At 40.2% G+C, this 16963-nt stretch overlaps 1 protein-coding gene across 1 annotated transcript; it reads left to right on the forward strand.

Moving 5' to 3' along the window:
* Positions 1–7318: 7318 nt before the first annotated feature.
* LOC128278908 (protein sprouty) lies at positions 7319–9937 on the forward strand. Its single transcript, XM_053017633.1, has one exon. The coding sequence runs from the start codon at positions 7319–7321 to the stop codon at positions 9935–9937; it is 2619 nt and encodes an 872-aa protein (XP_052873593.1).
* The last annotated feature ends 7026 nt before the right edge of the window (positions 9938–16963 follow it).

The following is a 16963-nucleotide window of genomic DNA, read 5'->3' on the forward strand; positions in this document are numbered from 1 at the left end:
CACATCCAAGAAGTTTAAAAATTCAATTGGATAGTTGGTGGCTTCATTTTCATTTGTTACACAGTCAATAGATTTGAATGAATGCGTTGTTCCAATAATCTTATTCTGAACTAGCGGTTCGGTTAACCTTTCCGCCTCTCGTTATTCCTCTTTTTTGGATGATTGGGCTTCCCCGTGACGCATCCGATCGGCTTCCCTTCCCGCTTCCCGTTGGATATATGTCAAAACTCGCACCAGCTGAATTTGGTTCAAATTGCTTGAAAACTATCCCAGTTTAACTGAAATCTATAAGGCTGTAGCAGTCCGTTGCTTTCTCTCTCTCTTTCTCTTTCTCTCTTTCTTTCTCTTTCTCTCTTTCTTTCTCTCTCTCTTTTTCTCTGTCCCCATCTCTTTGTCTTTCTCTCGCTCCCTCTCTTTCTCACCTTCTTCAAAAATTAAAAGTAAACTATGCAGTTCACCCAACATCACACTATTTCAAGATGGATGGAATGACGGGTGGTGATAGGTGGAAGAAGGAAGGAAAAGGCTTTTAAGTGAAGCTAATCGATTTAGAGACCACCAAAACCTAAGAAACCTCTAGTACGTATTTTAAGGATTGGGGTTGTATGGGGACCCTTCCCTTCTCTCGTCCTGCAAGGACAAAATTTTGTTATGGTTTCTCAGTTGACCATGAACCATTGTGCAAGTTTTGATGAAATTCGATTTATAACTTGTGGAGTAATGAATATTTTAACAGTTAGTTGTTAGGGAGGGGAATGAAAGAGGAGAGTGAGGGGTTTCTAACCATGACTACGACATTCCCCGGCCCCTAAAACCCCTGTGAACCAAATTTCGAGTAAATCGGTCCAGTAGTTTCGGAGTCTAGATTGCTCTGCTGGGTATATGATGGGACTGGAAAGTAATCGTTTATTATGAGTTGCTTCCGTGTAGTCAAACACTAAATTCCGACCTCTACTGTCAACAACTGCACGGTTTGAAGCTAACAATTAACCAGAAACGACCAGAATCGACCTAGAGAATACTTTTTGTGTTCCACCAGGACAACGAAATGTCACGCACGTTTTTAGTGAGCCGCCAGAAAGTCCAGGAGCTTGGTTGGGAAATTTTAAGGCATCCACCGTATAGTTTGGACCTTGCACCAAGCGATTGATACCTTTTTCGTGCATTACAAATTTTCTTGAGTGATGAAAAATTGAGATCAAGAAAGGATTGTGAAAAAAGGTTGGTCGAGTTTTTCGCCAATAACGACCAAGACTTTTATGAGATAGGCGTTCTAAAGCTATTTTTAAAAAGGCTACAAAATTGGCTAACAAAACGGTGCATATTTGACGTAAATCGGACAATTGAAAATATGTGAAATATAGTTTTGAAGTACACGCAATTATAATGGATGAGTTTTTAGACTTGCTTATAGATACAGTGGATGGCGAAAATAACCTTACTAGGTGTGTGCGTTGAGAAACGGACTTTTTTAACACACAAAAAAATGTTTATAAAATTTTTATGCAAATTTCTATTTTATTCGAAGTATGTGCCATCGCTAGCTATACATTTCTCCTATCTCTCTGCTAAATCGTGGATTCCCAGGCGAAAGAATTCTTCGACTTTTTAAGTAAACTAATTAGTCATTCCATTTCGACTTTCTCGTAGAAAAACGAAGGGCTGCTCAGCCAATACGTGTCCCATCGAGGAAAATGAATGATATTCGGAAAGAACCAAGTCTGGTGAATAACGCGGGGAGGAATAGCAGCTGCCATCCAAGTGATTTGGTAGTATCCTGAAACAGTTTTGCTTTTTGGTGCGCCTGGTGCTTGTTGCCACGGGCAACTAGGCGCCTCCATTTCAGAAAACAGGAACGGCTTTTTGATCGTTTTCGATCAATGCATGGCTCAAATTGATCATTTGTTGTCAGTAGCGATAGAGATTAACGTTTTCATCAGGTTTTAGGAGCTTGTGAAACACCACACCTTTCTGTCCCATCACAAAGTCTGTTTTTTGGAGTACTTGGACGCTTTTTTTGTCAAGAGTCAAAATCGCCATTTTGATTTTTTTTAACCCCTAAAGCACTGCGACCTTCCAAATACAAGTCTCGACAAGCATTTGGTGCGATTCCGAAGCAGTTTTCTTCAACAGGGGCAGAAAAATACCTTCATTTTCTCACTTCACTTCATTTTCAGGCACAAAAGTTGACATATTTAACCCTTTCAAAGATGGGTTGCAAACCGAAATATTTTTTTTTCGACCTGAAATCCATTACCTGATATCAAAACAAGGTAATAATGAATGAACCGCTAAACTGGGAAGTCCCAATCGGCAGGTACAGCCATCTTTTTAAAAGTTCGTTTCTCAACGCACACACCTAGTAGTTCAAGAACACAAAAGATTTTAGGAAATACAAGGATGAAAAATTTGCTTAAGTCAAACAAAAATCAATCAAAAACATTACATAAGATGTGTAAATGATAGTTTTGGTGTACTTAGGGATGATTGATAAAAGAGAACAATTTTGGTCAAACATATTTGAAACAAGCCAAATTTCTCTTCGGCGAAAACAATCTTAGTATCCTGTGGTGTGGGGAAATCTTCACCCTATACGACTTGTTCCATGTTGAATGATTTTTCTTTCGTCGACTTTTAACCAGATTTCGATTCACCATTACCAGAAAAGGTCACTAACTTGTAAGTTTCATGTAAATAATGCATCCCTGGAGTGTCTCCTCTATCCCCTCGTCCTTATCGCTCGAGAACGTGACGGCCCCCTCTCCTTCTGGGATCAGCGAATTATTTGCAAAGCATATCTCCTCGGTGTTCGTCGACCCAGCCTCAAACTCCCTCCAGTCTCCCCGTGCTCTATCCCTCACCCCTTGTGATGTTCTTTCTTGTTCGGACGTCCCTATCGATGAGCACATTGTCCTATCGGCCTTGAACAATCTGAAGCACTCCTTTTCTCCCGGTCTTGATGGTATTCCTTCCTCTGTGTTGAAGGGATGTATGCATTCTTTCGCTCCGATTCTCTCATGTTTGTTTCTGAGATCGTTGCGAATGGGAATTTTCCCCACGGAGTGGAAGTCTGCTTTCCTAATCCCGATCCACAAGAAGGGAGGCCGTCAGACCGCCTCTAACTATCGCGGTATCGCCTCTGTGCTGTATCCAAAGTATTTGAATACATCACCACGTGCTGCCTAAGGTGAGCCCCTACATTTCCCCTTTTCAACATGGCTTTATGCCTAAAAGATCAACCACTTCTAACCTCATGTCCCTTTTGATGCCCCTCTACCCTATCACCTCCTCGGGGGGACAAGTCGATGTAGTATACACTGATTTCAGTGCAGCGTTCGACTGCATCCCTCATTCCCTCCTTGTTGCCAAACTTAGTCGGCTTGGCATTGGCAACCCCCTCTTATCCTGGGTCCAGTCCATCCTCTCCGATCGGACCTCCCGGGTAAGGGTCGGGAAGTGTATCTCCGCTTCAATCCGTACTCTTTCTGGGGTTCCTCAAGGGAGCACCCTTAGTCCTCTTCTTTTTCCCCTTTTTATTAACGATTGCTCCTCCGTCCTTCATTCCATCTATAGGAGAAAATTTGCATAGGCATAGGCCGACGATGTCAAATTCTGGCTCCCTATTGCGTCCCCTAGCGATGCCGTCACCACTTGTGTGCTGTGGTCCCCCGCCGGCAGGACTGCCATGAGCCGCCTTAAGGGGGTTCAGAGGATGTTTACAAGATGCGCCATCCGTCGCTTTGTTGGTGCTGCCTCCTCTATTAGACCCCCTTATTGCATTCGCTGCCGTATGCTTCGCCTTCCCAGAATTGAGGATCGCCTCACGATGGCCAAGGCGCTCTTCGTTGCCAATCTCCTACGTCACAACATTGACGCTCCTGATCTCCTCGCCTCTCTCCCTTCCTACGCGCTATCCCGCCATCTGCGGGATGGGCCGCCCTTCCTAATTCCCCCTCGTCGATCTCGCCCCGGCCAGGACGATCCATTCCTGCGTGCCCTTTCGGCCTTCAATGAAGCGAGCAGCGACTTCAATGCCTCTCTAGCTCTCTTCCGTTCTCGTCTCCTAGACTCCTTCTTATAACCCCCTCCCCTCCTTCCTTTTCCTCTCTTTATTTCCTCATCCCCATCCTCATTAGTGTGTAAGTCTGAATTAGTCTGTAAGCCTTGTCAATGTACGCCCGACGGCGAACATTCTTTTGAAATAAAATGAAATGTCACTGTAATTTGTTTCCTCGATAATGATTCAGGAATGGATAATGATTTCAACTCCTTATAATGAGAGGTGAATCATACCAAAGATTCATCATCCACGGTTACGGTTATTGGCGAAAAACTCGAACAATCCATTTTCACAATCCTTTTTTGATCTCAGTTTTTCATCACTCAGGAAATTTTGTATAACGCGAAAATGGTGTCAATCGCTTGGTGCAAGGTACGCACTATACGGTGGATGCATTAAAGGGTGTTTTTGGGTCAAAAATTGGTCAAACAAACAAATGTATAAATCAGTCAAAAAAATTATTAAAAAATCAAGTTATATTTCTTTTGAAAGCTCATTTTATACAGAATATGCAAAACAATATCTTTCAACCCTCCGTCCTAAGGAAGGCGAATTGCCGGACCTTTCGTTTTACTCCTTTCATCAAATTTTGCACCGTTTTCTTTGTCGCTTTCTCTGCTACAGCACGCCATTTTTTTTAAATTCCATCTCACTGACAACTGTTTTACGAGTACTTTTGAGGTTCCGGTGATAATGACCCAAAATTTTTCGATTGGGGGTGTTGGGAGGGTTCATGTCTTTGGGCACCACTTGGACTTTGTTTGCGGCATACCACTCCATGGGCTTTTTTCAATAATTACAAGATGCTAAATCCAGCCAAAACAGAAAAGAACTCTTGTACTTTTTTAAGAAAGGCAAAAGATTTTTATTTAGGCACTCTCGGACATAAATTTCCTGGTTGATGGTACCGATCGCGATGAAAACGCCACTTTTTTAACCATAGGAACAGAAAGCCCACATACGAGATATTTCTTTGTGAATTTCGATAGCTTTATGTCCTTGCAAATCTCTCCTATATTTTCTCTTTCAGTTGCACTATAGTACTCCTGTGCAAGAAGCTGTTTAAGGTTTGCCTAGATGTAGGTTTCATCATAGTTTTCCGCGATCGTTTTCTGGCCGACATGTTTTGCTTGTCGTCACGATTTGAAGTCACTACTTTCTTCTAGAATGCTAGACTAGCTCGTATTTGAGTTCATCGCACGGTTAAAAACGATACTTCTAGCTTGCTTGCGACATCTCGAACGGAGAGTTTGGGATCCCGCTTGAAACAACTGATCACCCGTTTCGTCGTTTTCGTGGTCTCCTGGTTTCGACTTCTACCTGATCCAGTCTTTCTGACTGTTGTCAAACGTTCTCCGAATACTTTTATAACTTTGTTACCGTTGATTTGGCCACATTCAATAATTCGCTAACTTAGCGTGCGAGTTGTTCGGATTTTCGCGCCGACGGTGCAAAGTTTTGAGACGATGCTCTTCTTGTTTCGACGCCATTTCCACAAATGTAGGCCAAATGTCAAAATCGAATAATACGTATGATTCTAGACAAAAACATCTTTAAAATGAGAGATGTACAGGATTTTTTGATGCACTATAAAAAATAATACGTCATGTTGAGTCGACCAATTTTTGACCCAAACACCCTTTAAAACATCCCTACCAAGCTCCCGGACTTTCTGGCGAGTCACTAAAGAAGTGTATGATATTTCGTTGTCCTGGTGGAACAGAAAACCTCTTCCGTTGGTCGTTTCAGGTCAAATGGTAGCTTCGAATGGTACAGTAATTGACAATAGAGATCTGAATTTAGTGTTTAGCCACACGACAGCAGCTCATAATAAACAATGAGACATTGACCCATACGTTTCATAAATTGGTCGATTTCATTCCGTTTGGCCAAAACTTCGCAGATGGAAATTTGAGACATCATGTAAATAGGGTGGCGCCCAAACATCGAGCTTCTTTGTGAATCCAGCTTTGCGCAAATGGCTTAAAACTGTTTGATGGTTAATCTTTAGCTCCTGGCCGATGCTCTGATTACTACCATATCTATCAACTTTGATTATTTCTATGATTTTATCGACGTTTTCGACGACGGGCTTGCCTGTGTGAGATGGATCTTTAACATAAAAATAACCGAAATGGGTCAACGAAACCAAAATCAAACGCTTTACTAGCTTTTTAAGATTGTCGGCACCATAATCACCATGCACAATTTCAGCAGCCTAGCTTGAATTTTCGGCTTTTACAAAGAAAAACTGTAAAATGTACCGAATTTTATCTTAGTTGACCTACATTGTGAACACCCTGTAACTTACAAACGTATGGAACAAACAAAAAACAGTTAAAGCAGTTTTTTAAGTGTAAAGTATCAGCTTTAAAACGAGCCTAAACTTGAAACTGTACGATCGATACGTCATGAGATATCGATCACAAAAGACAGCTGTCGTGAAAAACGTCGATTACTTTTTCCCCAACCTAATATTTTACAATGACAATGTTGGAACTAACATTTATAGCAGTGCAATTAGCATTAAAGCATGGCATTTATAGCATCATAATGTGTCCATCACAAATCCATCACAAATCCATCACAAATAAAGTTCAAAACACTTTAAATAATAATATCTAACACCATTCATTGTATGAACTAAAGTTTTATATTTTTGTCTCTTTTCGTCTTTGTCTCTTTTCTTGGATTCCACGGTTCTGCATTGCGCTCCAGAAGGCGATTAACAAAACGATGACGACGGCTGTTGGTGGCCTTTGCCTGATGACGACGAAGAAGCAGAAGAAGCAAACGACAACAAAGTGTAAACAACGTCACCAAGAAACGCCTTCTAGCCAGCACCAATCACAGCTACACCAGAAGCAAAATCCCTCTTTTTTCAGTTACCAAAGTATCCAAACGATAAGAAACGGAAAACTGAAAAGAAAACAAACGTCGAAGAAAATAGTTTCGATAGTACCGACGTCAACGGAGAACATAACGGGAGCAACATTACAAGCTTCGGAAAAACGAAAGATCTTTGTTGGTATCACCATCATAGTGTAACGGGATACAAGCATAACTATACTGTATGTCCTTCAGCACGTACACAATTCTACCATTTACTGTTGTTTGCGTAAGTGTTGTATGAAGGCGGTGAGAATAATAAATGCAATTCTCTGGCTTGTAACTTATCACGTGAGAGAGAAAAGAAAAACGGAAATCTTCGGGAACGGTGCGTGCTGATCGACAAAATATTCCGACGGGGCTGGCTACATGGATCGACGCAATGGCGGAACAAACTTGGCGCCACCACGGCCCCCGAAATCGTTGCCCCGTGTGCATCGTCCCCGGGCTCCAGAGCCCAATAACAGTTTGTCGACGACGACAAGTACAACATCCGGTAACATTGTTGCTTCGTTGTCTACTGCACCACCGATGAGTATGCTTCCAACAGACACCAGAAATGCCGGGGAGGTCAAAGAAACCCCCATTAATGTTCTAAGCGGTAACAACGCTTTACCACCCCAACTTTCACCGAAGCCGCTTCATCTAATCGGATGTAGTAACAAGAAGCCACCACCGGTTGCTCTGGCCAGTGCTGGAAACATCGTCACGCTGAGGTTCAGTGATTTAAGTAACTGCAGTAATATACCTTGTAATAGCATCAGCAATGTTAGCAATATAAACATTGCCAACAATAATTCCCAACATCCCGGCGGAAGCAGCATCAGTGCTGTTACCGGAGCAAGCGAGGCGAGTTGTGGACGTAACTTTAACGCTAGCCTAAGAAACAACGTTATCCGAGAAGGATGTAAGAGTAATAATAATAATAGTAGTGATAGTAGTAATGTTAGTAATACTAGTAGTAGAAGCAGCAGCAGCACGAGTAGTAATAGTAGCGCCATCAACACCACCAATAACAACAATTGCAACAGTAGGCAGTCCACTTCGTTTTCTCCTTCACTTCCACCTCATTATCTTCATCACCATCATGGAGGAGCAGGAAGTAATCGAAGCATCAGTAGCAACGCTTCGACCGTGTCAACTGCGTCTTCAAATGCTTCATCGACAGTGGCGTTGCTGAGGTCGCAGGTCACGCCACTTGTGTCACTACAGTCCCGGTTGTCTCCACCTACATCCCGATCGCCATCCAGCCATCTCCATACAGCGAGCCTTTTATCCGACCGGCCTACGTCTCCGGCCATCAACAACAGCAGCAATGCGTTTGCCCGCCGACGTCTGTCACCTGTCCTGCAAGGTGGCCCTGGCTATCTTTCACATAACCATCACCATCTACCAAGTATTCAAGTGGGAAGTGTAACAACAACAACATCGACATCGGACTTATTGCTTCCAGTAGATCAATCGATTCCAGTGGCATCGAACGCAGCCGCCGTCGTTCCAACAACCCCCGTATCCCTTTCGGCTCCAAGACCTGAAAACGAACGCCTTGCAAACGAGTACGTGGACACACCCTTCAGTCGGCATTGCAGTGGCGGAAGTGAACTATCTGGTGTTGGAGGGACGATAAACATTCCATCGTTTGGCATTCGGGGAGGTTCTGGACCGGGTAGAGGAACTGACGACCCCGCGAATGGTTCATACTCTTCATCAATTAGGGAGGCTAACTCGATAATCACGGGTCAGCCGCGACTCAACACCACGTCGATGATCGTTGAACGATTGCCGTCTGCGATCATTCTCAGAAGCATAGACAGTACTACAACAAACGATGTAAACGAAGAAGAAAAGAGCTTACATTCATCTACAGCAGCGTCAGAGGCCATCATTCCTCCCCGACGACCAACGTTACTGCCACTTCAGCTGACGGTAAACGCTTCGTCTCTTCCCATCACTAAGCAACCGTCGAAGACCGTACCAACGACAATGACGTTGAAGGACACCGGCGGCTCCGATCTACACGAGCGTCTTGAGTTGGATCATCACTATCACCATCACCATCATCACTCGACAACTGATCGTCCGCTAGTTTCAACTGTTGGCGGTGGCGGGGACGGCGGGGGCGGTGGTACTGGAAACCTCTTGCCATTCGGAAGAGCCGGTACCGATGGAGGGTTACTTGGTTCTATTACTTGTCCCCGATGTCGCCGATGTCGCTGCGAGGAATGTCAGCGCCCCCGATCCCTGCCCTCACGTTGGCTCTGTGACAATAGTTGTCTTTGCAGCGCGGAAACGATTATCGATTATGCGTCCTGTTTATGTTGCGTCAAAGCTCTCTATTATCACTGCTCCAAAGACCACGAACTGGAACGCGACGTGGTGGCTAGAGCTGGGGGTGGCAATTACGGCGTCGCTAGCAACGGAGACGCCGGCACGATCGAGACGATTTCTTGTGCCGATGATCCCTGCTCCTGTGTTCCACACAAGCGTGCCACACGCTGGGGATGTCTGGGGGCGCTTTCACTGGCTCTTCCATGTCTCTGGTGCTACTGGCCAATGCGTGCGTGTGTGGCCGTGTGCGCACGCTGCTATGCCAAACATTCCCGCCACGGTTGTCGCTGTACGCTACAGCAGCTGCAGCAACAGCAACAGATAATCGGAAGTAGTGCGGGCAGCGGTCCTCTTCTGTTGCTTGCCTCGAGAGGTAACGGTTCTATGGGTAGTGTGAGCATGAGTATTCATGGAGCTGGTGATGGCGCAATGGCGGACAATGGTATCGTGGAAGGACAGGGACAACAGCAGATAGAAGGTAAATCCGGTCCAGACTCTGTCTCGTCGCCGTTGCAACATCTCCATCACCATTTGCACCACCATCTGCATCATCACCATCATCACCATCACCACAACAACAACAATGGAGGGCGACGGGGAGGCTCTGAGGTAACGACACCCGAGAAGGGACTACTCGATTCCAGTCCGGATGGGCACTGACGCTGGCTGTCTTGGTGTTAGTCGCTTCTTTCTTCTTCTCTGGCAATTACAACCGCCGAGCGGTCTTCGCCTCCGACAGTGACAATGTTATTTTCTGTTGCTTATTGTAACGTTGTGTTTTTACGGGCGAGGTTGTTGGTCCCGCGCCAACCCTGTTGTTACGCTGGTTTCGTACATCGAACCCAGGCCAGACCGACTACTATATTAACGGGGGTGGTTACGTGACCATAATTGCATAAAAAATCTGCTCTTTTATTTTTCGGATCGGAACCCGAAAGAAGATAACGATGAGCTAATTGAACTGCTCCTACTGTAGATAGACGAAATAGAAAAAAAAGCACTTCAACGCTTTGCACTTCTTCACCATATTTTATGTACCATTTCTGTTTCCAAAACCTATTACATATAATTCTATTGATTATGCTTGGTTTTGCTGCCCGCATTACTGCTACCCCGTTTTTAATATTTGCGAATCGCTTGTTTTTTCCGTTCCATGAAATGCCAGATCCACGTTTTCTAGTTCATAACGTTGTGTGTATGTTTTTCCACTCACTTTTTTTTAGAAATGTTTGCTTGTAATATAGTTATGAAAACGAATAAGCAAAAAGATGGAGATCGAATCGATTCAAGCTCAATACATTTAGACAGTTTGATTATTTTTATTTTAGAAAAAACATAAAAAGATTATTTAAAAAGTATTCGTGCTTTTTTAAATAGTATTTTTTCGATTAAATTCTATAAAACAAAATTTTGAAGTATGTACCTAGGACATAAATAACAAACTTAAGAATTGAGTATTAAATAAAGTGAAAGTTTCTTACGATGGAAATTCTGCCAATCAAAATTTCTATGTAATTAATTTCCCAATATTAAATATCTTTTCATGTAGCCGAATTTCCATCATGATTCCAAACTGTAACATGATCGATTATTGAACTATATGTTGTATAGTTCATATTGGCTGGACGAAACCGACCACAGTGAGGCAGTTCTTTAACGCCGTAATTTCCGAAAAGGAATTAAACAAAGCGCTTCTGTATTACTTTACAGTATCAGATTCCTAAATTTCACAAACAATAATTAGTAAGGCTCTACATTGGCTTAGTTGAAATTTGAATTCAATTTGAAAAACGTTCCTAATAATCACTTTCTCCATACAATTGTCCAATTTTTAGCCTTATACATTAAACTTTTATATTTGACAAGACTTTTGAATTGTTACTTTGTGTGTACAAAAACTGTACCCCAATAAATCATCGATCCTATGAGGGCCCTTTCTATAATGTCAAAGCATTATTGGCCAACAAAGACAATCAATCCTATCCAATGATGAAAAGCACGGATATTTTTTACATGATCAATCTTTTAGCATCAAGAAGCAAGAAAATTTTGAAGGAAATAGGTTTAGAGCGTAACACAAGAAAGAAAAAGTTGAAAAATGCATGCTGTATTCATGTTTGATACACTCTTTCTTAAAACTTTGATTCATTGAGTAGACGTTCACAGCTAAACTAACTAAGGCTAACTAAAAAGTAATCCATTATTTTCTCGGTAGATGACTTTAGTCTGTTCACTATAAGTCACTGACATGTGTAGCAACCTAACGCCACATAAAAATCGAAAATCGAATAAAGCATTTTCTTCAAAATCACAAATTCCCGGTACATATTTGACAGAATGTACATACGACATACGACGATACTGTGTGAAAACGATCGTCTAAGAGTGGTGAAGCAGCTTAATCGGTGGCCAATCCAGGACTCACGGCTAGGAAGGTTCTACTTTGTATATGAAAATGAAAGTAATGGTACATGAAAGGAATCGTTTATTATTAGTTGCGGTCGTGAAGCCAAACACGGAATTCATATCTCTACTGTCAATAGCTGGACAGTTTGAATTGACCAGAAACGACCAGAATCGGCCAACGGAATAGGTATTGTGTTCCATCAGGACAACGAAATGTTACGCTTAAGTGATTCTCCAGAAAGGCCAGGAGCTTTGGTGGGAAGTTTCAATGCATCCACTGTATAGTTCGCACCTTGCACCAAGCGATTGGCACCTTTTTCGCGCATTACAAAATTTCCTGAATGATGAAAAATTGAGATCAAGAAAGGATTGTGAAAAGACGACCGACCAAAGACGACGCCAATAACGACCAAGATTTCTATAAGAGAGGCGTTCTGAAGCTACCTTTAAAAAGGCAACACGTTTTTCACAAAGCGGTGCCTGTTTGACGCAGATCGGACAATTGAAAGCATCTTAAATAAAGTTGATAGATTATAATAAAGGATTACTTTTCAGTTAGCCTTATATATATGTATATGTGAAGTATGTAAACCCAAAAGATCTCGAACAGGAAAAGAATAAACAATGACCTACTATGCCAACGAACATTTTTGAATATGTTCCTTGCTTAAAGCTCTCTTCAATATTCCATTTTTTGCCAATATTCTACACTAACAGACCCGATCGACGTTGTTCAGTTCAAATTTAATTTCGCTCTGTTTTAAATAAAGAATTAATTGATTACGTTGGTAGTAAAGAGCTTGTAGTTGTTGCACAACTGATCTTCTTGCTCTCAACGGTAGTGTGCACAGCGCTTAAGATGAATTTCTAATTATATACATGACAAACATTTTAGTTAGTCTCTAAAAGTGGTAGTAGTAAAGCTAAGTGGTGGTATACGGCTTGAATGTGTGGATTGATGAAATAAGATTGATCAATTCATTTTTAAGTATTGTACTGATTCAATTACCGTCAAAGTGGACAAGAAATTAGCTTGTTGAACCAAATGTGAGGCTCCAAAGAAAGCCATTTGAAAGCAACTGATATATTTGTAATGTAAAGTAGAAAAAATTTCGAATGTTTTCCTACTCTAATCCTTGAACGCCACCAAAACGGCGACATCAATACTCGTCACTGTTCCATTTGCTACAGGTCGATTCCCGTTGGTCTCACTTCATTCTTCCGTTTGCATCGCACAATTTCAGAGACTCATCGATCCAATAACAACAACAAACAATGAATTGAAAATGTTTCGCTCACATCGTTTTACTTTGTTTATGCGTTTGTGGTTTCTGTTGCGTTTCTGTTAAAATTCAAATCGAAGATGTTGTTCAATTTCTTGGACCATTGCGAAACCGTCAAAAAACAGCCTGATCGTAATCTGTTGATCATCCTGTTCTGTTGGTTGGTGCCTTAACGTAATAAAAACTCGATCCCTAAGATATACAAACATAAATTTATTAACGTAGATTACCGAAAGTCAAGAGATGATTCGTTGTGACGATGTATGATGAATTCACTTTAATCGAAGAAAACGGTTACTTGCTGTGATAAAATAACACAACTTGAAAGAATCTTAAGAAACAAAAAAGGAATCATATGGCAGCAAAATAGCAGATTGAGAGATGTGAGTGCTACAAATTCTCTATTTTCTCTTTTCGTTGTATCTAGAGCATTAGTAATTGTGAAGTGATGCGTTTTTGGCACAATCTGTTTCACACGAAGCGGCTTTTCTCTCTTTTAGAGAATAGGAAGAATTAGTTCTTTCTCCGTCTCGTCAATCAAATCAAAATGCACCTCGTACTATCCAAAAAGCATTTGTATGAAAATGCTGCATTTCATACGTCTGTAAATAACACTTAAATATTGATTTTGATGTCTCTGTTTCTACTAACATCCTATGTGCTCATTTTTTCTTACAATGTGTTCTTTGTTTATTACAATAACGTACGCGTATTACGTAGCACAATTGCACTTTGCATAATTCTTGAAATTGAACAGGAAAAGTATTAGATTTTATGTTCTTTGGCGAATCTACGTACATAACAATCTTAATTTGGTTTAAAAAAAGTAGTGTTTGTGAAACAAAGAAGTTACTTTGCTTTGAAGTAGCGTTAATTACATTTTACTGTTTAGACATCAAAAGGAAGTTATATTATACGAAGCAAACTTTTTCTATTCGCTTGAATGTAATCGCGATCCTTTCTTTCAAATACCATAATCAAATCAAATATCATCAATCTATTTTACAATCGTTGGCCGTTCAAGTTTTATTGAATCATCTCTCCGTCTCTGCACTTAACACTTTACCACTCTTTTCTTAATTCCGGTCCACAATTGTCCAATACTTTTCAATGGGACGGTGTTCGTGGCGATTTGGTCTACGTAATACATTTCAAACGAAATCCTATTTTAAACGCCTCATGTTTTAAATTTGCGATTCTTTAGGTAGTTATTACTTTTTCTTCAAAGAAAATAGTCTGCCTGTGTTGTTTTCATGAATGTGTGATTTTCGTGAAATTTTCTTATGGTGTTCTTCTTATTTTTTGAAATTGGATTACCAAAAGATGCAGTCAAAAATGGCGAATTATAAAGGCCCAAAGGGTTCAACGTCCATCATAGTAATAATGCATGAAACGCTTCGTGCAGTCTACTACTGCCCGGATGTTGGATCGCAACCATTAAAGAACAAGTAGAAGAGAGTGAATATTCAACAAACTTTCACAGCATCAGAGCGAACAGACAATGCTAATAGCTGATTTTAAAGTTTAAGGTTGGAAAAGTTTACTTGACGTTGCAGCTTCATTGATTATCGAAAACAGTTAAATTGAAAGTCGGTTTAGTTATCTTCTGAAATCAGTTTAGTTTTTCAAACTTTTGTTTGGTTTGGCATGTAAAAATTTGAAGAATGTTAAATATTTTACGATTGTTCGAATGACATTATACACCATTATCTTTTTGCGCAGAGAAACAAACACAATAAAAAAATAAGGTTAGCTGAATAGAAAGTTTTGTTCGCGATTGGTTTCTTCTGCTGTTTTTCTTGTTGCACTTCTTGAGTACGTTTACCTTCGGCATCACGAACAAAACTGAATTTCGATGAAGACAGCCACACAAAACAGCCACCGTACATAAAACATTACAATCAGCAATTCGACAGCGTTTATCCAACACGCTGTCTTACAGTTGTCTTACAGTTGTTGTTAATTTTTTTTTCAATTAAGTAAGCGAAAAATTTCTTCAACCACTATTGCCTTGAACTTGTATACCGTCCTTACAAAGAACGAACTAACAGTTTAAAAGAGAATAAGACGAACTGGAACGTATATACATATATATATATATAGTTAGGTTTTTTTAATTACGAGTTTTTTTTTCATATAAAAAGCAGCCATATCTAATAGTTACTAACATAGTTTTAAAGGAACGTTCTTCAAACTCTTTCAAAAGCATCCAATTTCATGCAAATCGGATGACAGATTAAAATGTTATGCGCATTTATGTATCAGTAGTTTTACAGATATCCCTTAAATCGCTAGAGTGTCTCTGGTTTGCTGGATCATAAAAAATTCTTTTTAAGGCCAATTTGAACTCATGAAATAAAAAATGGTCACATGGATCAGGGGAATACAGAGGGTGGTCAATGACTCAAATTGATTTTGTGTTCAAAAACCCATTAACTGATAGAGCTAAACACCTGAACTGAAAACTGAACTCCCCATTGATAGAGTAGTCGGTAAAGCTAGTCGTTGTCACGCTGCTACCCTGCGTTCGACACCCTAGACCGCCGTAACAGGGGATTGTTACATTAAGTAACAGAGATTAATATTGTCTGTTAGGCAAGCCAAGACCGCTCGGCGGTTGTAATTGTCAGATAAGAAGATTAATCACTTATTACGACCGAGGGCCAAAGAAGGATGAGTTTGAAAGAGTAACAACGTACCTTTCAAACTATGTAGCTAACCGATAGATATGGCTGCGTTTTATTTTTTAAAGTTATTTAAAAGATATACTGTACATAATCAAACAATAATGCCAAGAAAAACAAACATGAACTCAAGATTTCGAGAAGGATTTAATTTCCAGTATTATCTAGTCGTGCATTATGATATTTTAAAGTGCAAGGGAGAAATTAAATCATGCGCAGAAGATTTATAAAACAGATCCTTTTTGTAAATGTTTTATCTTCACGAGTGTGCGTAGGTGAGGTAACAAACAAGCGAGAAACTAGTGTATGTATGAATATTGGCATGTTAATAGTTAATAGGTAATGGTGCATCGCGCCCGTGTAATATGTTATTATATTTCCAACAAACCAACTATCAATCATTTTTGAAAAAAAAAACACGATTAAACAACTACAATTTTTTTTGTATTTGGTTTTTATTTTCATAAAACAAACCAAGAATATTAGGAATTTGGATATAAAATATTATTTTATATAAGCCGTGAGCTTTTTCCTCCATCATTATCTCGAAGTAAACGGCGTTATCACACGTTGAATTGAAGCGCAGAAATCCCTGAACGTTTCTATAATTATGTGCTCCAACAGATGAACAAAGTAAAAAGAAAGAGGGAAAGGGGAAAGTAGGATTTTTATCACATTAGGTTAAGAATGAAGAAAAAATAAGTTATTTAAAGAAGAAGCGAATATCTATAGGTATTTGAAAAAACTGAAAATTGCACTAACAAATTCATACTAGCTTACCGGAGCAACCATGTACAGAAAAGACCTTAAAAAGTGACAAGCCAAACATATGTTCACCCGTATGATCAGCATTGGTCCCAGTGTATAATGCCCAAATGAAAAGAGCTAAAATGATTCATTGAGTGCTCGATGCAAACATATTTTCATCCTACCGTAAGACAATGTTTTGTTGCGCAGGATCCGAATTACAAAACATGTACGATGGGCTTACTCCACAATTTTAACTTCTTTCAAGTTCAACATTTCTTAAAATGAATGTGGTCGTTTGTCGTCGTTCCAGTTTCCTTTAACCGCTATGTTCAATTTCACATAATATTGTTCACACTTGTTTTGATACCGTTTGCGAACGGTTTATCAAATAAAAAATATGTATAAATATTTAAAAAAACTCCAATCTTCAGTGTGATCCGGCCGAGCGATGTTTTATACACATAATTAAACTGAAGTGAACTGAATAAAATCAATTTTGAAATGTATAAAACTATCGAGAAACCTACACTGTAATAATTTTATTTCCAATTCAATGTAATGAG

The sequence above is a fragment of the Anopheles cruzii genome, chromosome 2 (assembly GCF_943734635.1).
Source record: "Anopheles cruzii chromosome 2, idAnoCruzAS_RS32_06, whole genome shotgun sequence".
Lineage (NCBI taxonomy): Eukaryota > Metazoa > Arthropoda > Insecta > Diptera > Culicidae > Anopheles > Anopheles cruzii.

Coding starts and splice junctions, on each gene's coding strand:
- LOC128278908 (XM_053017633.1), top strand. CDS start 7,319: ATGGATCGACGCAATGGCGGAACAAACTTGGCGCCACCACGGCCCCCG.